The sequence below is a fragment of the Aptenodytes patagonicus genome, chromosome 6 (genome assembly GCF_965638725.1).
Source record: "Aptenodytes patagonicus chromosome 6, bAptPat1.pri.cur, whole genome shotgun sequence".
NCBI lineage: Eukaryota > Metazoa > Chordata > Aves > Sphenisciformes > Spheniscidae > Aptenodytes > Aptenodytes patagonicus.
Window position 1 is genome coordinate 71595135 of NC_134954.1, and position 24184 is coordinate 71619318.

The 24184-nt window shown below is 38.4% G+C and overlaps 1 protein-coding gene across 3 annotated transcripts in view; it reads left to right on the top strand.

Moving 5' to 3' along the window:
- The window catches only part of ARHGAP15 (Rho GTPase activating protein 15), a 341933-nt gene that overhangs the window by 232132 nt on the left and 85617 nt on the right, over positions 1-24184 (top strand). For 2 of the 3 annotated variants that reach the window (XM_076343118.1, XM_076343120.1), the window contains one exon: positions 2661-2738. The exons of the other annotated variant lie outside the window; for it this stretch is intronic. In XM_076343118.1, coding sequence (XP_076199233.1) covers positions 2661-2738 — 78 coding nt within the window. The remainder of the gene's footprint in view (positions 1-2660; positions 2739-24184) is intronic. 3 annotated transcript variants of the gene reach the window in all.

Sequence of the window (24184 nt, forward strand, 5' to 3'; positions counted from 1 at the left end):
CTGCAAGGCTTTTGTTTCATCTTGTTCCCTAAGTATTTATAGCCTGCTGTGAAGAAACACTGACAGCAGTGCGGTGATGTTTTTATTCTTGATAGAGGTGCCCTTAAAAGTGAATTTGCCTTGAAAATCGTTCATAGAATCAGGATATTAGAACTATAAAGACATTTTCTCTCTCTCTCTCTCTCTCTCTTTCTCTCTCTTTCTCTTTTGCGCCTAATTGGATTTCCAAAATAAGTTGTTAACAATCCAGCTAAGATAATGTGGTCATGAAAAGGATGTCCAAATCCACCAATTTGCATTGGTTTGGCTTGGCTTAACTTTCAAAGTTCTTGGAGCAGAAAGTTGATGGCACGTGAACACTATAATTGGCTTGATATTCTTGGATTTTTTTTTTCTCTCTGCCATATTGTATAGTGTCCAAATGAAATGCTAATCAGACCTCGTTTTTGGACCAAAGTAAATTTATAACAATAATAATGCACTTGTATACTCCAGATCATTTTGCAAGATGTAATATCCACCAATTTACAACATAGTTTGTCATTTTCACTTGATCTGGATAATTTATGCAGGTTCCAAATTGATGCTATTAATGTGAGACATCGCTATTTCACCCAAAGTGACATATATTGTTTTCACTTCCATATATCCAAAAAGGTTAAGAACTGAATTGAGTTAGATCCAAACAAAAGTTAACATTCTGTTTTGAGGCTCGTTTGTTTGTTTGTTTGTTTGTTTTTCCTCTTTACTTTCTGATTTAGGCTTCCATTTACATGGTGCAATTCTTAATCCTTTACCACAAGAGTCCCACATTCCTATGCTGGGAATTACTCTTGCTCTCTCACTCTCCTCTTACTAAAACAGAATGAGACTCTTCAGATTTAGGATAGAATTGCATTACTTAAACATTTTAGTAATTTCCATTTGCTCATATGTTATATATCCAGTGGATGGATAACTTCCAAGTGTTCTTGATTACCAAATCCTTTTTGATTTCTCTTAAATAAACTTTTTCTTTATCCCTCTGTAACCAAAGGGGATCTTCCTGAAATGAATCATCACTCTCAGTATTATGTTGCAGGACACCCACAGGTGCAGGGTAGAAAATTGTCTAATAAAAGACATAGATAACCAGTGTATAATATGGAATTATTATTCATTTTTAAAATAGATTAGTTAATGTAAACCAAATCAGGATGTTCCTAGCAGGATAGACATAAAATAAGAACTGTATTTTGTAGAGAGAGAAATCAAACACGCAAACAAAAGACTTTATTTGGTTTCAGTCTGCATGAAAAGGAAAAGTAAATCTGTTAAGATGTTTCAAGATCAGTGAGGAATACCTCCAAGCAGTTGAGTCCACTGGCTATGGCACTTATCTGCCAAGGCATGATGCAAGTATCTTTGAAATAAGGACTTGAAACTCAGCTCCTTCCTATTTAAGTGTTATTACAACTGGGCTTCTGGGCTTTTGGACTTGCTTTCACTCTTTCCTATAGTTTCAGTTTTTCCATTTTGCCCACACTGAATTGGAAAAAAATTATTCCCCCTAGATACATTGTCAGGAAATATTTCCTGAAAATTTTTGGTTTTGACAATTTAGTGTTTTCCAAAAGAAAGCCTTTCTCTGAAATTGCTTGCCAAAAGCTAATTAAAACTTGTGTTCCAAATGATGAGTAGCCTTAAAAAAAACTTGTTTTGTGTAGATACTCTTAGCTTCTTATGTACTTGCAAGGTTTAAATGTGAAACGACAATGTACAGTTTAGTGTTTTCAATTTTTAAGCATGCAGATTCAGTCATTGTTGCACAATAGCTAATTCTCCCGGGAAAGGAGAGCAGTTCCCATGTGCTTTGAAATGCTACAGCTATGCAACTGGGGCTGGAAGTGCTATTTTAAACAGTCATATCAGCAGAGCTTGCTGTAGGAGATAATATGTCACAAAAGGGAGTATGACATCTAGTTTCACCTAGCAGATAAACCTTGAGCAGATATGCAGGGAGAAACAAGACTGTCAGGTTGTCCTTGAAAAGAATGGCCTATATTAATGAAGAAATGTACTCCAGGGCATATGCTATTTGGGATATTTAATTTCATCTTCAAACTTGTCTGATCTGCTATGAAGAATATAGTAGAGAAACGGTAGTGGTGTGTAGTGTCATGCACGTTGTGATTTCAGAGTGGGCACCTCACCACTTTATTTTCAGAAAGGTCACAGCCTCAGAAATTCACGTCCGAAAAACCCAGGCCCCAGACTGAGAAGTTTCCCCAGCACTATTAATATAAACACCCCACGTTTAAGCAGGGCTTGCGGAGCATTGTGCGTATCCCAAACAGCCCTTCTCCGTAAGCACGAGAGCTAATTCACTCTTCCTTTCCCATCACACTCAAATACCCTTGCAGAACCATATTCTGCTGACAGAATTACAAGATAATTATAGTTAGGTGTTTTGTATTCACTTAAGTTAATCTACCACTTTTATTTTTCATTGCTGTTTTAATCAGGCAGGAGGCACTTCAGTTGTTGTCAGGTGGATTATTTTTCAGTCGTTCACTACACTGCTCTTCTTCATACTTGCAAGGGCGCTGCTGGCTTCCTGACAGACATACAAAAGAAAAATACTTATATGATCTAAAATGAAATATGTGTTTCTCTTTCAGGTCTAGATGTTGATGGAATATACAGAGTTAGCGGCAATCTGGCAACAATACAGAAGTTACGATTTGTTGTCAATCAGGGTAAGTGATTCCTCCACCCTGGTAATGTTTTGTTTAGTACTTAACTGTCTCAGATGACAGTATTTCAGAATCTGCTATACATTAGTGGCATAGAATGATGAGCCGTGTTTTGGAAAAGAGAGGAAAGGGAAGGTAGAAAGATATTGCACAGAGGGAAATGTCAGCTAGGAGAGAGGAAAAACAGCAGAGTAAACAGGGGAAAATAGTAGTTAAGCAGGAGATGAGAAACAAACAAAACAAAAAAAAGAAAAAAATGGAGGAAATGGGTACATGAAATAAGGTGGTAAAAACCAAAGCATATGTAGAAACCAAAGAATCAAAGTGAGGGAAAAAAAAAAGATTAAAAGGAAAAATAGCAGATTGTTTGGATGTTGAAAGTTAAACAAAACCAAAAGTAGAACAGGGATCCAAAGGAAACCAGCAAAAGAGAAAAAGGTGCTGAAAAGAACTGAGAAGGAAATACTAAAAGTAGAGTCCTGGCTCTGTCAAAGTCAGTGCAAGATTTACCACTGATTTTGAAAAGGCAAAGATTTGACCCCAGGAAATGAGAAGAGGAAAGATGAATATTTTAGAGACTTGGGAACCAGAATTAGAACCAACCTGTACATATTTCCACAGATTCCACATATAATAAACATATTTCCACAAGCACAAAAGAACATTTTTCATAGATGTGGCCTAAATGAATCTAACATTGATCAATAGATACTGTTACAGGTGTGGAAGCCGATATTGGTAGCTAATTGGGGTACATGACAAATACATTCACCTCTGAACAGTTTACTACTCTTGGCAAAGACTAAATACCCCACATTTAATAGCTTAGCAAATATCACCAATGACAGTAAACCTCCTGATACTACTTGATGAGAAAATAAAATTAAGCTTCTCAGAAATTAGGAAAAATCCCAAATCTTAAATTGCATTAAAGACTTTATACACTTTTGAATTAATCAAGTATAAATGTGAAGCTGTTGCAACATTTTCTTCTACTTTTTATTAACTCTTTTAAAGTTACCTGGAGACTATTACCAGAACTGCCAAACTTTGTGTATTGTATGTGGTTTCTTGGAGATGATAGCTGTTGGAGAACAACTTCCTCAATTAGTTTTGTGTTATACATAAACTAAGACTTTTGAGTCAAAAATTCTCATGAAATTGAGAGTAGACGTAAAAATATTCCCACCTTCAAGCCTCCATTTACATCTCTAGGGAAGGTTTCGGGGAGCAGTAGATGTTTGCCACCTCCGCAGCTGCTCCAGATCAGTCTTGTCTTCAGCTGAAACTGGAGGGTGAACTCTGGTTTATGAGGAATCAGTATTTATGCTGGTAAATTCAGTCATACTGAATAAATTGTCAGCCTCATGGTTTTGACTCATTACTTGGGTTCCCTTAGATTTATAGTTGTTGGGTATTTGTGTGTCGACAATGTAGTCTGCCTTGGTTTTCAAATGACCGTACACTGTATTTTGTTTGGAGGCAGAGAGACAAACCCAGGATTTTCTAGCCGCCTTCGCCGCCTAGGATCTTTGCTCAGAAAAAAATGTGCCATAAAAATAATGGTTCTGTCTATCCTGTCTCGTGGCATCTAAAGGTTAACGTACTTGAGGTTAACATTACTGTTCAAGTTTTCACCTAAAACAGATGGGCTGATACTGTAAAGCTAGACAGAAATCTAAGCTGGCTTTTTGCAGCACAGAGGTACCAGGCACCTTTTTCTTCTGGTTTATACCACTGTGAAAGACGAATATATAAAGGTGAAGTTAATGGTACATTAAAGCCACTCTGACACTGACTACTTAGGACACGTGCAAGAAATCTGCCCATTGAGGCACAGCATACCTGCAAAAAACACCGTGGGGAGATGGGGTGAACAGGATTTATTTAACGCGCGCTTGGGAGGGCAATGGCGGTCTCCAACCAATGTCCCCAAGGGGACATTGTCCCCTGTCACTTAGATGCTGAAGACAGCAGCAGTTTCAGACTGTTTCGTGAACTCACAAAAGTTACTTGGAAAACCAGTGTGTGCTCCCAACCTTCTTATTTACCAGTCCTCTCTAAAGCTCTGCAGTGGGAGGATGTTTAATAACACACTTGCCATGCATCACTTTGTCACTCGGTAATTGTTGTGACCTCCTAGGTTCAATCCCTGTACCTTCATTTTTTCTGTAGTTAACAGTGGGAAAGCAGTATTTGTATATATGATTTTCCCATAGAGATTTTTTTTTATTATAGTTAAAGTTTAATTTAATTATAAATGCAAACAAATGTTCTGAAAAAGCCTATTTACATTGCAGAGATTGACTGTGCAATCGGTTCTTATACAGGCCAAATACTTAATGGGCTCTTTCTTCCTGCTTGCTTTCCCATTGTGTTACACCTACATTTATAGGATATAAATAATATGTATCACATGGAAAATTAAAGATCATAGAAGAGACTCTAGGCTGCCTGCCATATCAAAGTATTTTTTATTAGAAAAATCATTAATTAGAATATAGCAAAGCTTTATTTGGCTCCCTTTCCTATACTGTTAATGTCATCTGCAGCATCAAAAATTAAATGAGAGAGAACTGGTGAATATGAAAGGAAAACAAACTAACAGTTGACAGCTTCATTATTAAAGAAGAAATAAGAACAGTAAAAATCTAAAAAGACCCTTGAAATTCGAGATTTTTGGGGGTGAGGATGGGTTTACAATAAAAAAACATGCCTTGTATCCTTTTAAGTTCTCTGAATATACTTTGTGGTTCCTTCTCATTTCTCGAGGTAGGCAGCTCCTGAAGAGGGATTTGACCTTGCCAACACGAGCATCAGCAGAACAAACTACCTTATTTACTTTATCCCTTTCACAGAGTTTTCTTTCTCTATAAAAGTCTGTTGATATCACACCTTTTTTGCTTCTGTGCAACAGGATTATCTTTTATCTATGATTTATTTTCCCATTAAGAGCTGAAAAGATCAGTTGATCATAAGAGGACCAGGCTATAACGTCTCTCAGCACTTTCGAAACTCTAAGTCATCATTTTTCAAATCACTGAATCAAGGCAGTAGAAGCTGTTTGGACCAATACTGACATCGGGAAATTCATACTTTTCTTAGTCTACAAGCACTAAAAGAATTTTGGTTTTAGAACTGAGCTACCAGTCATTCAGTATTTCTGGCTGTTAACCTATGGCAAAGGTTTCTATAATAGCCAGAGACATTAGACAGAGATGTCCATTCCTCTTATGCTTTCTGTATTATCGGTTAAGTCTAATAGTTACAATTTAAAAGAAAACAAAATGTTTGGTGCTTGGCAATTGTTTAGGGATTTTATGAAAAATCTGGAGGACTTTTGCTGATGTTAAGCAAGGTCCAGTAACTTAAAGCCTTTACAGATATTTATAAGGATATTCTTTTAATTCACACCTGTGGTAAAAGGGATAAGGTTCTACAAATGGGTCTGTTAAGCCATATAAAGTGTGCTGCCAGTTCCAGGATACGAGGATGCTACTAAAAAGATCAATGGTTTTGGCCCAAAGCCTCAGGGTGGGGCTGACGTGGGCCCCGAGCCCATGGGCAGGGGTGGGGGAGCCCCAGGTGGGGCTGCTCAGGGCCATCAAGGCACCACTATACGAAAGCGGGGACAGGTAGGAGCTGCTTTTCAAAAGCAAGCTTCTGACCTCTGCAAAAATGCCAACAGTAAGGCAAAAAGTGCCTGAGAAAGAAAAAACAAAGAGAGGACTCTTCATCCGTAAGGATGTTAGTATGTAAGTAGGAGTGTGAATTTGTGGTGCGCTCCCTGCTCCGGTCAAACCCATCGTGTTGATGCACGCTGTGATATAATGGGGTAAGACCTTCTTTGTGCTAAACCCTGGGGGTTCCCTGTCCTGCTCGCGCACGCCTGTCCCAGAAATCCTCAGTTGCCCTCTGTGCTTGAAGATCAGAGATACCTGGGTGAGGAGGTAGAAGCTTCCTTCTTTATGCCTCCTGTGCTAATCTGCTGGGTGGCTGGAAGGACATTCAATTTCTACGACTGTCAAACTCAAATTTTCGTGAGTACTAAATTAACTGAAAAAAAATGGAGCTATAAAGGGTTCGTAAGACATTGATGAAACACTAGGATTCTATCCTAATGCATATATGTTCAGGGAAACTAACCATAGAAATACAAATTTCAATACTTACTGGTTCATTCAGTAAGTGTTGATTCATACATAATACAAGCGAGTTCCTAATTGTCTTTATAGCCAATGCTTTGTCTGCAAAATGCTTGGTATTTGCTGTACAGATGACCTTTGCACCCTGTTATTTCATTTGGAATACCTTGTACGTTAACTGCGAAACACCACGTACCGTCCAAAGGTCAATTACTGTGTTTTTACGGCTTGGTTACTATACTTATGTACCAAAAGGGAGGGGAAATATGAATTTTTGCAGAGGCTGAATATTACATTGTTGCAGAGAGGTACATGTCTTATGGAACGTGGAGAAAGACAGCCAAAGACATCCGAATTGGTAATTACATAGGGGAAAAAGGTGGATTTAATCTTACCCTGACATTACCTCGAGTTAACGAAAAACATTGTGGCAAACTGAATTAAAATATTTCTGTTGTTTCTTCTATAAGAATATACTGGAATATAATTCAGTTTAAGAAAAATTAAAAGTAAAACTTAAACCGCAAATACGTGAACTGATTGTGAATATTTATTAACTAAATAATTTAATAATAAAGAAAATGCCTACTTGATTAATTGTTACAGAGTAAAAATTACAATAAAACTGTCTTGATCAGTGCTTTGCAGAAGCACTATTACTGTCTGTGCAGTTGTTTAACAAGGATTTAATTGGAAAGATAAGTGAATGCACATTTAAAAGTATTGTTAATTTGCTTTATAATCACCCCATCCTTCACAGTATTGACAGCACCAGGCACAAACCCCTTTCTCTTTTACAAGTATTATTTTCCATATGTGCACAATAAATTCTGAAGCAGTAATTGGAAATTTTATGGATTTCAACATACCTAGTGTTTTGAGTTTATAGGTGCCATATCCCCTCTCTAAAGGTAGCTCATAGGTGGCATTGTAAGTAAAGTCATTGCCTTTTTATTACCCATGGGCTGTTTTGGAGGTTGTGGTGTGGTAGTTCATTAGTTTTTTGGAGTTTTGGGGGGTTTTCTGGTTTTTTTTGTTTGTTTTGGGTTTTTTTCTTTCCTAAGGAATATCTAATTCCTATTTACTTTTCCTTTCCATTTGAAATATCAACAAAATCCTCATTGCAACATTATTTTTGATTTCATAAACAACAGCCGTCATAAACAGAAATCTTCAATATGTTTATATTCCATCTGTACTTATATTTATTGTTCTAAAATGGCTTGGATTAATCTAATTGACAAGTAAGAGCCCAGACCATATGAGCAGCTAAGGATGATACCTTTAACCAGCAGGATTCTTCAACTGTACTGACATGTTCTTTATCAATGAACTATGAGAAAAGAGGAACAATTTTTTTTTTTTTTTAATATTACTGGTTATATGAGCTTTCTGGGACCATATGTCTGAGCTTCAGCTATCAGGAACCAGAGTGGTTTCCCGGCTGGGTCCGCCTCGGCAGGCAGAGCCCGTGGAGCTGACACAAGACTGAAGCTGCCTTTGAAACGGAGCCACAAGGTCAACACAAATGGGCTGGATGGTTTTGAAGCAAGCATTTAGAAGGGAAAAAAGAGAGGGGAGAAAGAAAGGAAGGAGGGAACTGGGAGGGGGGGAAGAAAAAGGAAAAAAAAAAAAAAGAGAAGCAGCTCCTTTTCACAGCTTTATTTCTCTAAAATAAGAAAAAAAGAAAAAAAAAAAAAAACAAAAAGCAAAAACAAACTAACAAAACTCACCATTCAAAAATACTCGAGTCTTTCCATTGACCCAATATATCCATTTCAAAGGCAGCCAGCAGCTCCGGTCCTGCCATTAACAAAGGCTCTGTGGGCAGAGGAGAGCAGGTCCTCTGTCAGCTGCCAACTTCCAGAGAGCAGCTACAAACATGAAGGTCCAACAGGATCGTTGCGGGCTTTAGTTCAAAATTGCAGCAAGGATCACTGGAAAAAGAGGGGGAAGGGGGGGGGAAGAGGGATTGGTTCTCTCCTGCAGTCACTTTCCTTTTTGTTTGTGGGTCCTTAATTTCTTGTGCATATGCATCAGTGAGATTTCCTATTGTATCCTGCCATCTCATACATTTTTAGATGTTTTAGGAGGTTATTGATTGTATTTTTCAGGCATACGTGAGTATGCTTAGAAACACGTGAACGTCTCTTGGTTGGGGTCTAACCTTAGAGCCGCCCTCCAGCCTTGGTGACGTTCTCTGTGTGATCAAGTATGGCCCAGGCAGCAAAGCCTTCCTCACTTCTACCAGCAGTTATCCATGCAGCCAGCCTCACTGAGAAACCAGCAAGAGCGGTCCAAAGTTCACGTTGGAAATATCAGGCTCAAACTGGGTTACTTGCTAGCTGAGAACCAAAATGTCTTGAAAGCCTTGAGTCAAAAATAGTTTTTTCTTTCTTTTTCACACTTCCTAGGCAAGCACAGAAAATAAAATGGACTGAAGTAATTTTCAGAAATAATTATAAAACAGCTTGCTTCTGGGTTAAGACCTGCATATGCCAAGCTGTAGCCAAGAATTTCTTCTTTTTTTTTTTTTTCCCCCCCAAGCTTTAAAACTCTGACAACAGAATACTTTAATTGAGCTCACAGTAGTTGGTGAATCAATGAATAAATGCATGTTAGCAATGTGGGTTCTTCGCTTTTCTCTCTGTATCGGAATATCTATTTTAATATACAGAACATTTTTTTTTTAATTCAAAAGAAGTTGTGGTTTCCACATCTTACCCTTCTCTTTCCAGAGGGGAATGGGGGGGAAGTATAGTACCCCAAAGAGTGATTTGTAAATACAAGTCATATGATGAAACCTGATGGAAATACTAATTTTTGCAACCAACGCTTTGAATTAGCTTGTAAATAATGTGCATCGTATACAAAAAAAGGGATGATAGAGCTAGAATATTAATGTTTTTCCAATATAACTTATTTTGTTTTCAGTGTGAAGGAAAAAAAAAAGAGAGATAATCAGAATTATAAGTCTTAGTTGCCCAATCTGTAGCCCTAGACGCTGTACAATTTCTCTTACCAATGGTATTGTCATGTTTTTCTTTTCAACGGTGTGAAGAATAAGTCAGTAGAATGGGGCAGAAGAGGCAGTAAACTAGGTTAGTGTGGTCAGCCACAAACATACCATGGATTTTATGGCACGTATTGTATGATCAAGCACTTAAGACACGCCTTTTATTTCTTTTCTAACCACAGCACTATTTGCGTTACAATAGCTTTTGCTTAGTAACACTTCAAGAAGTTGAAGAGCTTCTTGATAACCCCTCAAGGAGTGTTATTTAGGCACTGAGAAGGACTGTAGTTTTGCACGCTGTAGCAAGGGATTGCCTTTTTTTTTGGGATGCTCATCGTTGTCATGGGTGACTCTTTGTTTGGGTTTGTTGTTCTGATAGTAATGCTACAGGAAATACCATTCCACAGAGCTCCAAAATAACAAGGAAAGGAAATAATTTATCGAGTCATTTGTTAAAAGTATTAACAGGAAAACTTTCTAACTACGATTTTTAGGATGATGGAATAATCTCCAGAAGTTGGGGATTGCCAGGCATGTTTATAGATAAACTGAACCAAGTGTCAAAGGTATTTTGCACGGAATGATCTTGTGCTGCAAGGAGATGGATAGCCTGGAGAACTAAGCTGCATAGTTCCTACTTAAAGTTGGTCATGCTCAATGTCTTACAAGATCATGGTGTGGCCTAATATTTGCGGTGTTTTTCTCCCCTGTGGTCAATATCTGTAATTCTGTGGTTTGTCTGTAATACTAGCTGACAAATACAAACATGCAATAGGGTCTGCAACAAAAAGGGTGATGTTATATGTGGATGTACATTACATAATATTATGCAGGGTGGCATGGGTTGAGAAGTTACCACACTGCGGAATTAGGCTTTATCATGGTATTTGTGGTCTCCTGTACACCGAGAACGGGGAAAACCGTAAAGACTGTGATAGATACAACTATTGTGAGCAGTGAGTGATTTGGTTGGGGGTGACTTTGGTAATGCATTTCTCTGTTGAACTCCATTGGTTATTTTAGTGGGAGGTAAGAGTGCTGGGGGCCAAACTGGGACAGCACTGGGGGCCAAACTGGAAAAAGTTCAAATGAAAAAAATCTAGGAGAAAGAAAAAAGGAGAAAATCTGAAGTATGTCTCTGATAATTGCAAACTTTTGCTTTTATGAGGAAACCTATGTCCTTTTATTGACTGTCTCATTTGTGGATACAATCTTTTAGAAATATATTCCTGCTCAAAATAAATTAGATTTCTTAAGAAATTTTTAAGTCACTCATACTATCATTTTTTATGGATTTAAAATTGAATATGCCTCTCTCTCTTCCCCCCCCAGCATTATTGTGTAATTCAGTGGAATTTTTTTGCATGAGCAAATTACCACGGTCTTGGAAAGCATCATCCCTTAATACAGTCTTTGGACATTTTGGCCTTGACTCAGTTACCTAATCATTGGTTTTTAGTGCCATTTGAGAGGATGCTGAGTATCAGAGTGACGCTCGCAAGGCTGTCAGGTCTAGCAGAGGATATACAGGAGAGTTGTGCCCTTGGAAACTGGGTGCTAGAAGCCAGGTGAGATGTCTTAGAGCATTTAAGAAGCATTAGATGCCTATATATAGGCAAATGAATATTTTTTTCTTGACTACACCATTGGCTTTTTCCCTTTAACAAATATACCATCTCATCTATACATGTATAAATAATATTGCATATATATTTAGTGGGAAAAACAAGCTTTATAAAAAAAAAAAAAAGAAATTTTAAGAAATCCTGATACAGAAAGCGTTGCATCCCACTGTCCTGAACAAATACATACTACATACATAAATATAAAGAAAGAGACATTCTTTTCTCCTTGTCTTGTAAGTCTTAATTTGCACTTTAGACTTATTATTGAAGGGGTTATTAAACATATTAATTTAAACACTTAGAGAGGTAGTCACACTGTATTTTAATTTCAAAGTTATGCATGGTACCAGAGTCTTAAAAGTGAGAACGTAGCATAGCTCTCACTTGAGTTTTCAGCTCTCATCTGAATGTTAACACTATTCAGTCTGTAGCGTGCCTGTTGTCAGTAAAAGTAACAGGGATTGTTCAGATCTCTTGAGATCAAAGGTCCTGTTTCCAACTCTACTGTAATAATCTGAGCCTAATCAAAACCCTCCCTGTGGACAAACACCTCAGGATGAGTTGTGAGAATGATGCCTTTTGAAATCAACCTATAAATCCGTGGTTCTAATTTCAACACATTGTCTCTTCTTCATAAAATTACTATTATTATTTATATAACATAACTATGGTAAAATTTTGAAATAATCAGGATGTGAAGTATTGAATATAATGGAACAAAACAAATATTTTATAATATTTTTGCCCTTCTACTTCACAAGCAACGTCCAAGATGCAGCCAAATCTGCTAGTTTATAATCCTTTTCCGTGCCCCTGTTGCACACTCTTTTTTTCCCCTATTACCAGCTGACATAACGTGGGAGACTTGGCTCGTCCATGAGTTGCACCCCGGGCTGACATTGGGACATACATGGGCAGGAGATATTTTGGAGTGACAGCAGCCTGGAGTTAGGCTATGCTGAATTCCTGCTATAAACCTCAGCAGACTCTAAGCATGCCATTCCTCACCTCTCACAAGCTGAGCAGACATCATGGTAAGAGGCATCTTTATCCTGAAACCAGATTTCAAATGATGTTACCAAACGTCGGTGGCAGTTGGGTTCATCACACTTTTAAATCCCATGAACTGTAAAGACCGGACTGTGTAGACTGTTAGAAGGTGAAAAAAGTCTCTTGAAGGAGAAAAAAGACAGAGTGCTATTGCTGGATTTTTACTTATTGTAGTATACCAAAGAGAGATCTCTTCCTCCCCCCCATCCCCCCCCCAGTGTAATCAGATAATTAAAAAACAAACAAACAGGGATTTCAAAACACATTTCCATCAACCAACATTATGTGCTTATGATACAGAAGATTGAGAACGACTTAATTAAGTAGATAGCAGCAGTGAAGAGAAGATAGATGTGAGGAGGAGGAGATTACTTGCTCTTGGTGGAACTTTCTTTAGCCGGTGTCAGATGCCTTTCTAGAGACAGAGCATCGATGCAAAAGGAAAAGGAAAATACAGGAGAAACATGGCCAGAAGATTATATCACTTTGGTGCTAAAACCTATTTCTTACCGTAAGAAAAGTTAGCTGCTTGCTAAGTGTTTTGTTCAAGGATAATGTTGACATCAGCTGAGGAGACAGGGTAACTAGTTTCAAAAAAGGTAGTAGCCAGGGCTCAGAAAAAGATGATGGATGTATGATATGTACCTATCATATGATGTATGATATGTACGCTATGACATCTGAATAACTCTAGGCAAAGCTGCAGGATACCTGGCTTGAGATCTGTATGGATGGGACAGGAGGGAATTGATCCTATCTAGAAATAAAGGGTACACTTGGGAGGGCAAACTAGAGATGTGCAACTCCACGTGAGGACACCTGGGCTAAAGAGTGATAACAAAGACACCCAAAACAGCTGAAAGAGCAATACTGAGGGCTTGTGGTACCATCAGCCGCCCTGCTGAATCTGGGGAAAGAAACTTACGTTTGTTTTTTTCCATGTTTAATGTTTTGCACAAATGAAGATGCTAAAGCAACTTAGAGATACATATTTTTGAATCAGAGCCACATGATAAAGCATTCAAACATAATGCAAATAATTGCAAACTGATGTATCCAGCAGTTTTTTAAAAAATGAATAAATAATTTAGCTTTACACTTGGGCAATCCTTGCTAAAAATTGAAAATCAGAACTCTTCTGTTTGAATGTATTTTATTTTGTTAATGGATTCACTAATATGAAAGGCATCTAATTGTATAATGTATTATTAGTCATTTTCTTTGGCATCCTATTAACTTTAAATAATTCTAATATTTAACATTTTATAACATGCACAACAAAGTTATTTCTCCAGCAGAGAAAAAACATGCATTAATAATAAAATTTTCATAACTCTTTCTACTGTGTATGTTGTGATACATATTTGAGCAGAAACGTTGAAAATTGAAGCGTAAAATAACAAAGCATGTCAGATGGCATTTTAAAAATATGCATTGAAATATACTGTGGTCCTGTAAATACAAGAGTTAGAATATTATTCAGTACGATTAACTTATTTTAAAATTGAGTCACTTATAAAGTGTGATAAGATACAACTCAATGCACCTACTAAATGTCTTTTCAGCGATAGCTGAACTGGAGTGTATAAAATGGTGATTAATGCCTACTAATGGAAGGGGTCTCCACCGCAAGTTGTGAGCGCTGTGGTTGTGGCTGAGTATAAGAACCACACACAGAAACACTGCTAATCTCTAGCCGATCCCCAAGTTTTCCTGGGCTAGAAATAAGACGACAGGTCACATTAGAAATTTTCTCCTTATGGCGTTTTTTTCTTTTGTTTTAGTAGGTCAGATCTTGTTCCTGCGTGTTGTGGAGGTATTATGGGAACGAGCAATGTCTAAGCTGCTTAACAAATGCACGCTTTCCCCACACCAATCTGTTTTCTGAGGACAGCCAGGCTCGTGCTGTACAGCATCCTCTCGGTTGGGTGCTATTAATGTTAATAAAATGCACTTAGCACTTAACATCTCGAGATCTCAAAAGAGCTTGCAAAGCAGCATCATTATCTTTACATTATGGGTATGGAAAATGAAGGATAGGGAGAGTAAAAGATTTGCCCAAGTTTCCATGGTAAATCAGTGACAGAGCCAGGAGCAGAGCCAAAATCTGTGATTTATAGTCAGTCTCCTATGTAGTGCGCCATGCCATTTCACCAAACTCCATTTGCCAAGTCCCTACTGTGTACAGAGACTGCAGATAAGGCTGCAGACGCCCTCTGAAACGTGGATTTTGGGCTCAGAATAATGCGAAGCCAAATTAGATCTTCAAATGCAGGTCTCCCCTGTGATGCATCTCCAAGTGCAGGGCCACCTGTGCAACGGACGGCAGTGCAAAAACCCATGAATAAGCTGCTTTAAATTCCTCTGTGCTGGGGCTACAGAGTAAAGGGACCTAGTCCTTGAGGAGCCGCAAGTACGTTTTACATGTGAATGAGGTTCTGGTTTTCATTCCTGTGGTCATGGGGATGCATCACCACGCATTGTGTTTTGCATGACTAAGCCTCACGGAGCTTATGTGTTTGCAGAGTATTTTGTAGTCGCTTTTGAAAATGACTGCATCGAGATAATGTATGAGCAGATATGTATGTTGAAGGGCTTGTGCTAACATCTCTGAGATACCAAAATATTACTAGCTATATTTGGTAAGTAGGAAAATGAGGAGCTGAGTAACATGCCTAAGGAAGTTTGTGATGATTCAGGAATACAAACCAAATCTCCTCGTTTCAGATCCTTTGCCCTAGCCCCAGGGTCATCCTCTTTTCAACTCCCTTAGGAGGCACAATAGAGACCAAAAGCTACAAAGAATCGGCTGTCTTCCTGCCACCATGGATCACAGGAACAAGCAGACAGCCAAGGGATGGTTTTGGTCAATGTGCTCAGCCCTTGTAGCTGGGCATCCTTCCCTACAGGAGTGAAACACCTTTAGATTCCCCCTCGCAGTTTTATGCCTCTGTTTACAGTAACTGTTATCAGTTGTAATGATAATGTTGGTGATTAATTTCTTCACTGTGTTCGCATGTGTGTGCCTGTATTTCAAGAGATTGCCTTTGAAGAGCAAAGGTATGTAGCAAAGAGGGCAACAAGGAACTATTTATTTTAGACTGAGGGAAAAATGTAATGCCTCCCAGCCCTCTGACCGCCTTTCTGGGATTCCTGCAGGGCCACGTCCTGCCTGCTGAGAAGCTCTGACTCAGCTGCAATCCTCCAGTTTTCAGGTTAACTCAGTGCCTTGGATTATGTTTACCTACAGGGGGTTATTTCCCCTCTGCCGAGCCTCCACGCATGCCTGCGCTGGTCAGACCTCCTCGTCGGTACAGGTAGCATTTGTCCTTAGCATTCGTTCTTCCTGCTGGCCAACCAGTTTTACCCACCTCTGGTCCCATCTCGGCCAAGTCTGAACGTACCGAAGTGCTTCCTGCAGTTCACCTACTCCAGTTCACTGCAAAGGTGCTGCACTTCAGGCATCTGCTTACTTTCTTCCCACTACTGGCCTAAGCACTTGGGTTTCTGCCAGCAGAAGATAGGGCCACGTAATGCCATGATTTAATATAAATACAAGTCGATGGCTGTTTGTTCTCTAACAGACTTTCTGGCTGCAGTCTCGGTGAATAGGTGTGTGTGTCTGAACTCAGCTTGGCTATTCACAGCTCCACAAATGTGTGCATGTATCTGCATACAGCTTGCTGAGGTTTTTTTTCCCGCCCTGCATCTAAATAAGCCCTAAAAATCTGAGCTATTCTTTCTCTCTCATCCTGATAAGTGATATCAGAGAGCTTTGAAAGACTTTAGGTTTGCAGTGAAGCTTGCACTGCTATGTAATTTTGTGTATCTGTGCTGTTGAAAACTAAGAATTTAGCTCGGGCTTTGTATAAAAAAAAAAGCTAATATAAGATAGACAACTTTATTTTACACCCCTATGCCTTTAAAAGTCCCAGTTGGAAAAGAAAGCAAGATAGCAAGAAACACAAACATGTGTTGGATTATTTCTTGTTAAGCAAATGTAGTACTGTGAAAGATTGACAGCACGGGAAACTGGAGTCCTCCATTTATCCACACTTCATTTCTATCCATTTATCCACACTTCATTTCTAATATCTGGCTTCAACAGCAGATTGTAACCATAGAAAGGCTATAGACTCTGGGTGAAATGGCACTCCCTTTTGGATCCAGTTTTATAAAAGAAAACAATTATTCAAAGAATGCATGTCTTTATTCTTTATTGCACATTTCAAAGTCCCCATGAATACTCATTTGCATGTGACAGCTAATGCTGCATCTTGTATTGGCCAGTAAGAGGCATGATTGCACTAAATTGGAAGCAGCAGGCACAGGTTTTCTTTTAAGAATGGGGGTGGGGGTAACCATCCACTCGTACTGTTCTCAAGTCTTCAGTCAACACGATTTTAGAACAGTTGCAAGTCTAGTTACTGGGATAATAAATCCCAAATTAACTGAATGTGCAGATTTCACTTCCATTAGGTTACACTCTTTAAATTGACATACCCTTCACTTTATCTTTCATTAACAACCCCAACTTTTAAAGCAATCGAGAAGTGGAGAACTGAAAATACTAAACTTGTACCTCAGGAGTGAAAAATGAGGACAGTTACATTCCCCAAACTGACATTATTATTTCTTTTTCCCCCTCTTTTTCTTTTTTGATAGACCTACATAAATACGTTTGCTCACCCCGCATAATTTTTTCCAAATGATCTTGTTGTCTGAATGACACACAGGACAGCAGAATCCCAGCAATGCAGAAAGGCTGTTGCCGGCAATGCTTACAATAAAAATCTATGTACACAGCAGCAACAGAAAATATTTATTTGGTAACACGTTCCTATTCCCTTTTGAAATGCATGCAGTTTCGACTCAGAAGCACTGGAAGATATCGAGATAAATACTTCTATGGTTTCTATGTAATCCCTTTGAAAATTATCTGGAATATAATGGGGACAAAAGCAGCTCCTTGAAAACTGCCCGAAACTCACTCTTTTCTTAAATGTAATCTCCCAGCAAAATAAGAGAGCGTAGGAACTAGTTGTTCATAAAAGTGAGGAGATTAAGGAAAACACCTTGAAAAGGTTTACTACAGAAAACAGCGTATCATGATCACTCATTTCCAAAAAGTTAAAATTGAAAGCTGCTTTTTTTTCTCCTATTTCCCGACAGCTACAAGGCTTTCATATTTTTCATTAGAAAGCCTTAAAATGCCGTATGAATTGTAACTAAAACATCAGAAAGTTTTTCATGCATGCAGTTTAACAACGAGATTACCTGCAGTACATTTTTTTTTTCCCAGCAAGAAAACTATGTAAAACCATTGCATTCCAGTAACAGACAGGACTTACTTTGTAAGATGGATTTCAAAAGATCTGGAGGCTGCTGTTCCTTATAAAACTATGCCAAAGACTATTTAAGTGGCCAGTAATATAAACATTATGCTACTAACACTGAACAGTTTATCACATAAATATAATTGTCTTCTTTTAGAAGAATAATAAAAGCCAAATCCATATGTTACACATTATTTAAAATTGTTTTCTGCAAGATGTATTAATCCCAGCGAAGAAGCAATTCTTCTACTATAGGAGTATAACAGCAGTTTTATTTTATTACATTGTCATTGTTTAATTTGTTTGTTCCCGGTAGTAGTTTCACAGATTTTTATGAACTGTTACTTTTATGGAAAGTCAAGTTACAAATGATGGACGCTGTTTGCTTTCAGGAAAAGAAAGGTCATGAAGGTAGATAATGTATTTATTTATTTACTGACTGTACTCAACTTCTTAAAAAATCCCTCAATTCTTAGCAGAAGCTAAAATAACTTGTGGTTTTTAGACCCAGGAGGCACATATTTTGATATTGCTCCTCAGCAACACTGCTAGCTCTGTAGTCTATTCAAATTTGGGAGTAGAATTTAAAGCTCGGATAAACAGCGTTTGGTAGCAATGGCTCTGCAGAGCTTACAGTTTATCTTTACAGAAATGTGATCTTGCAACTAAACGTCATTTTGTGTACTTGTTTTTATGAATTTGAGCTGAACACTATAGCGATAATTTATTTGCTAAAAAACTCACAGTTCCACTTTGGACTAAGTGGTTTTCCATTGATTAAAAAAAAACTATTTTTTTTTCCAGGTAACATAAGGCTTAATTTTGAAATCTTCTGTTCTAGAATTTAAAATTATTAACTGTCTTGTGTGAACCTGAACTCTAGATTACTCGTAGTGTAACTTAATGACAAGATGAGACTTTAAATAACTTTGAGACAAAAAGCAGCTCTCAAAAATTGACTGTTTAAATGCAACACAGAAAAAGGGCTTAAGCTGCTGAAATATTTTAGGCATGTTCACATCTATAAATGAGGCTGAAATATCTGGCCTATTTAAGAATGAACAAATCTAAAAATATTTTCATTTTTAATAATTAATTATAGCAGCCCCACCAATAAAACAGTATCTGTAAGGCACCTAAAAAGTAAATGTAAGAGAAAGTACATAATGCCAAGGACATGAAGTATTTACATTATAATACAAATCAAAATAAAAGTACAAGAAAAATTTTTAAAAAGTTAATATTCCTTTTTGTTTCATAGTTAACTCATGGTTATCAAATATGCAAAATACAAGAGAGGCTTTCTGAACTCGGATACGTAACAATTGCTTGTAAGAGCTGAAAGAAATTTCTCTGTGCTAGAAAATGCACGTTGTCTGCCTTCTTTTAACCAGAGTCTTCATCAGCTGGAATACCACCAAGTTTCTTATTTGCTGTCCATACCCCAATAGGAAGTACATTGCCATTGCTTGTTGGAATCATGATCAGATCCTACAAACAGTTATTCTCTGATTTTTTTTTTTATTTTTTTTTTTAATGGGTTGTGGTTTGAACATTGCTTTGACTGAAGTTAGTCACCAGCACAGCTAAATCTCGTTTGCTCTGTGCTGTACCACTTTTAGTCTGTCCAGTTTTGATTAAGATATCTTTTACCTAAGGAAAAAACAAACAAACAAACAAACAACACACCAAATCGCTTTAATCCTGGTATACACTCTTCAAGCTGGATAATGTGATATGCATTAATACATATATATTTGTATAGACAAACAACTCCGTGTTTAAATAGATGCTAACTCCAGATATCTGAGGCTTAACGCTGGCTCTCTCTGTGGGCTCTTGTGTTAGTTCATCTCTTTGTGCCTCTGCTTCTCACTGCACCTTTTGTCTGCCTTAATTGCTTAGATTATAAACTTTTTCTCACTCTCGCTATGTGCTTTTATACTGCCTGACACAATGGGGCATGGATCTTATTAGGGCATCTTGTCACTACTGTGGTTATAATAATCCAGATGGTGATACTGCCGCTATTAATAATAATGATAATAATAAAAAAAAGTATTAAACTACCACCATCAATAAAAACAATAACAATCATCATTATGCTATTTTTCCTCAGAAGATTGTTCATAGCCCTGGCTGTGAAGCCTTCTTATTCCAAACTCTATAGAAAGTCAGTAAAAGTTTTACTCAATGAAGTTTTAAAGATGTATTTAGTTATTTAGACTTTGATATAAAAAAATCACGTTTATGTGCTGCAGTTTTAGAACTAACAAGATGAGTTTCAACATGGCCATGAAAAATCTAACTCATTGTTTCACATTATCATATATATTGGCCTAGACATATATGTGTGAGGTTTCTTGTTTGTTTTGTTTTTTTGCTGTCAAGGAAATTGCGGCAACACATTTTTATATCCTTTGTCTGTGTGACAGAGTGGGATACGCTCAGGTCAAATGTTGAACTCCATTTTATATTATAAATACATTTTAGATTAGGGCATACTTTTCGCATATGTAAGCAAGATTGTTAGGAGGTATTCCAGTTGCTCTTCAGCCTGAGAATAGTTGTTGACACTTCATTAAAGAATATCTGGGATATTTTTAACCTAGATCAGTTCAGTGACCCAGTTTATAAAGCAGCCTCGGTTGTGTAGGTGCAATTCAGGGGACAATGAAGTGCAGCCCGGCAAGTCAAAATGAGCGGGTAGGGCTGGGCAAGAGCGTTTTTAACAGGCATTGAGCACCGAGGGCAGCATCTTGTCGATCACTGTGCTGAAACCATCCAAACAACTGCCCGAGACTGTTAAATGTAATTGTCTCCTGATTAACCATCCCCTTCCCAAGGAACAATAGAGCCTACAAGGGAAGCGGGAGGGCGACCGGCAAACGTGGTGGTGGAGCACAGGCAGAAAATAATAAGGGCTGTGGCTGGAAAGAGTGTCTCTGGAGAGACTTGCCATCACTAGATGTAGGAAAATCGTTTTTGGGGGCGAGAAAGCAGGAAGGCGCTGCCCGGTTGGGTGCACCACGAAGCCAGGGAGGAAGAGGAGCTGAGCAGGGCATGGGTGCACCCAGGAGGTTTTGCAAATAATCCCGGCTCTGGTGCTTCTGAAGAATAAACCAGTTAGGATATTCCTGCGCTAAGCTTGTATTTCAGTCCTGTCAGCCAGGGCTCACGGGGGAAGCCATCACGGAGCCAGGGTTCATGTCTGGGAGCACCCTGGGAGAGGTGGAGGAGGCAGGGCTGGGGAAGAGCCAAAACCCAAGAGGAATGGTGGGACAAGAGGAATGGGAATGGGAGGGCATTGCAGAGATCACAATTTGGAAAATGAATAAACTTGGCCCAAATCCACTTGACTACAAGCACCAGCCTCAGATCTCCTCCCGACAGGCGGGTGCTAGAGCAGCAGAAGCTGGATCCAAGAGTACCCATCGGTAAAAAGGAGTGTGCTATATTTGAAACCTCTTCTGCCTCTGCTTGATCCACTGGTACGCTTTGCTTAGGAGAGAAAAAACATATTTCACATGCATACTGCTGATTTACTCTCAGAGGGCCGGAGTTCAAATTTTGTTCAAGTCAGATACCAAAACATTGGATATTTTTCTCAATTTTGTGAACCCTTAATAACTTTCAAAACTGGACTTAATATTTCCTAAGAACAGAGTTTCTTAGAATATTCTCTGTACCTTCTTAGCCTGGCAGGAGATACCATGAGAACTATATTTCTTGCATTAATTTGGCATTTTTGCTTTCAAGCAGATTCTGTCAGTGGGAGAGGGAAGGTGGAATTTAGATACTTCAGAATTATTTGGCTCCGCATCTATTTATTCCACAAATAGATAATATTTCAGTGAAATCATTTAGATCTTACTTTTTTGAAACTCTCTTGCCCGTCTTACCAACTCCCAGTTAAAAATAACCCGCTGGCTTTAAAACAGATGTGATCCTGTGTGCTTCTGAATGCCACCTTAATACTTCTGACCTTCTCAAATCATGTTAAGGTCCTTGTACGTACAGAGGGCACGGGATGTCACCAAAGGTGTCTAGCATCTGGTGAGACCAGTGCATCTCACAGCTCTCACACAGCTGTAACATCTTCTGTCGTACATGTCTTTACCCCTGTACTAGAATTAAGTGAGTGCTTTGCAGTCTGCCATAGACAGTGGGTTTAGACAAAATATGGAACCAATTCCCAAAGGCAGGATCCCAGATAAAATAAAATTGCAGGAAGCACTTAATGTGAAGGAGAAACATCAGCAGTGATAGCTTTGGGAATTTGGGTATAGTTTTGGGGTTTTTTTTAATAGCTTCATAAATATCTATTCCCAAGGAAAATAATTCCCAAAGGCAAAATGGTAAGGAATCCAATTCATTTGTCCTGGTGTCAAGTTTGTTCCTGAACTGAAGGATTTCCCATGTACTTAGCAAGTGAGAGAAGTCTGATTAAGGCTAAGAATCTCTTGTTTAATTAAGCTTCTCTATACCCCTTGAGGGCAAGCACTGTCTTCTTTTTACATATAGGTAAACTACACCATAGAAAGGTAAGGGGCAATGCCTTTTCCCTGAGCAGAGCATGCAAGCTAAGGGCAAGGCATCTCAGCGGGTTCTGGAGGAAATCCTCCCCTTCTTTAGCTTTGTGGCACCAGTACCTCCTTATGCACGTGGTAGACCTGCAAATGCTGTATTCACCTTCAAATTTTGGGTGCATGGTTGCTGTATGTGGTCATGTCTCAGACAGGACAACACACTCGCAGGCAGGGGATTTGGATCCCACCTGTATGTGTTTGGTATCCTTCTCCAGGCTGCTTCCAGAGCTCACCTCAATCTGCTTTGGAGATGATCATGAATGAGCGGTTGGGTCTGCACAGACTGTCAGCGGTGGAGCGGGGAGGAAATCCCCAAATCACCTTTGCTCTCCCCAGGAGAATTCTTCATTTCTCCTAATAGAACTAACAATCCCACCTGCAATTTCTAAGGGCACCTTTGAGGCTGTCACACTTTAAAGCTCTGCTGTGATGTAGGTTGTATGTTTACTTGCCAGGTACAAGCAGTAGAAAAAGAGTGTGTTCACAAGAGATTTTTTTTTTAAAGTTTATCAACCATGTACTCCATTTTTCCAGAAGAGAGGCAGCCACCCTCAATCGCACTGCTTCGTGAAGTTGTAATGCTACCGTTCAGCACGTTGTTGTAAAGTAATGCTAGTGTGGTATCAGGTTAGGTAACTGCAGAATATATGGTAACGAGTGTGAGCTCCTCAGGTGCAAGGTCCCACTGAATCCAGTGGAAGTTGTCACATTGCTATCTGCAAGAACAGATTTATACCTCCTTTTTCTCTCATGCTTAGTGTAAATTTAGCTACTACAAAGAAATAAGTTTTATTAGAAAACCTGCATAATACTGTATTGAAACTGTGATAAAATTATTGGAAGTATCTGGCGTTATCTTCTTCTTTTCTTTCTTTGATACCAACTTTTTTTGTAGACTTCTTATACAGCCGACACTAATTATTGTACCATATAACCCTGTGCCATCAAATAGACTAATGCATTAGCTATTTCTCTCTCTCAATCTCTTCATGCTTGCTTTCTCCGTGAATCACATCAATGACAGCAGTTAAGTAAACCAAAGTTTATAAGACTTGGGGAAAAATTGTCATATGCTACACACAAAACCAACTACTGTATTTCAAAGTTTTGGTTGAAGTAACAATATCAAAGGATCTCTGTCATGGGAATTTTTTCCTCTCACATTCCTGCACTATATACTATTAAAAGGCTTTAGTAAGTGAAGCGCAGTAAATCCAAAGTGCCAGTTTACTAGTGGTGAAAAAAAAAAGGCAAAATAGCAAGAGACAAACCAAAACCAAATTAATCCTTCTTGTGGATGCACCCGTGTGTGTATCAGTGTGTTTGTGCTTTGCTTTTTCTTCTGCCTTTCCAACAACAATGTTGAAAAAGCAAAAAATATTAGAGCAGAAATGCCCTAATTATTTTAAACTTCTCTGACCAGCTCTCTATATCAAGAAAAGAAAACATTTCAGACCTTGCTTACCAGTTGATTCAGGTTGTTTCTTTTGTTAACATTTGTCGGGTGTCCTTTAAAGAGAAGTGGAGTAAAACTCTGTTGCTGTTTATTTTTTTGCATAAGTTTCAGAGAAATAAAGTCTTTAGCTTTACTCTTCAGGGTCAGACGTTTTAATTTGGGGGAGCAGAGGATGGGTAATTTAAATTACTTTTTTTCTCCCCCCCAGAAGAAAATGCTCCTTCCCAAATGG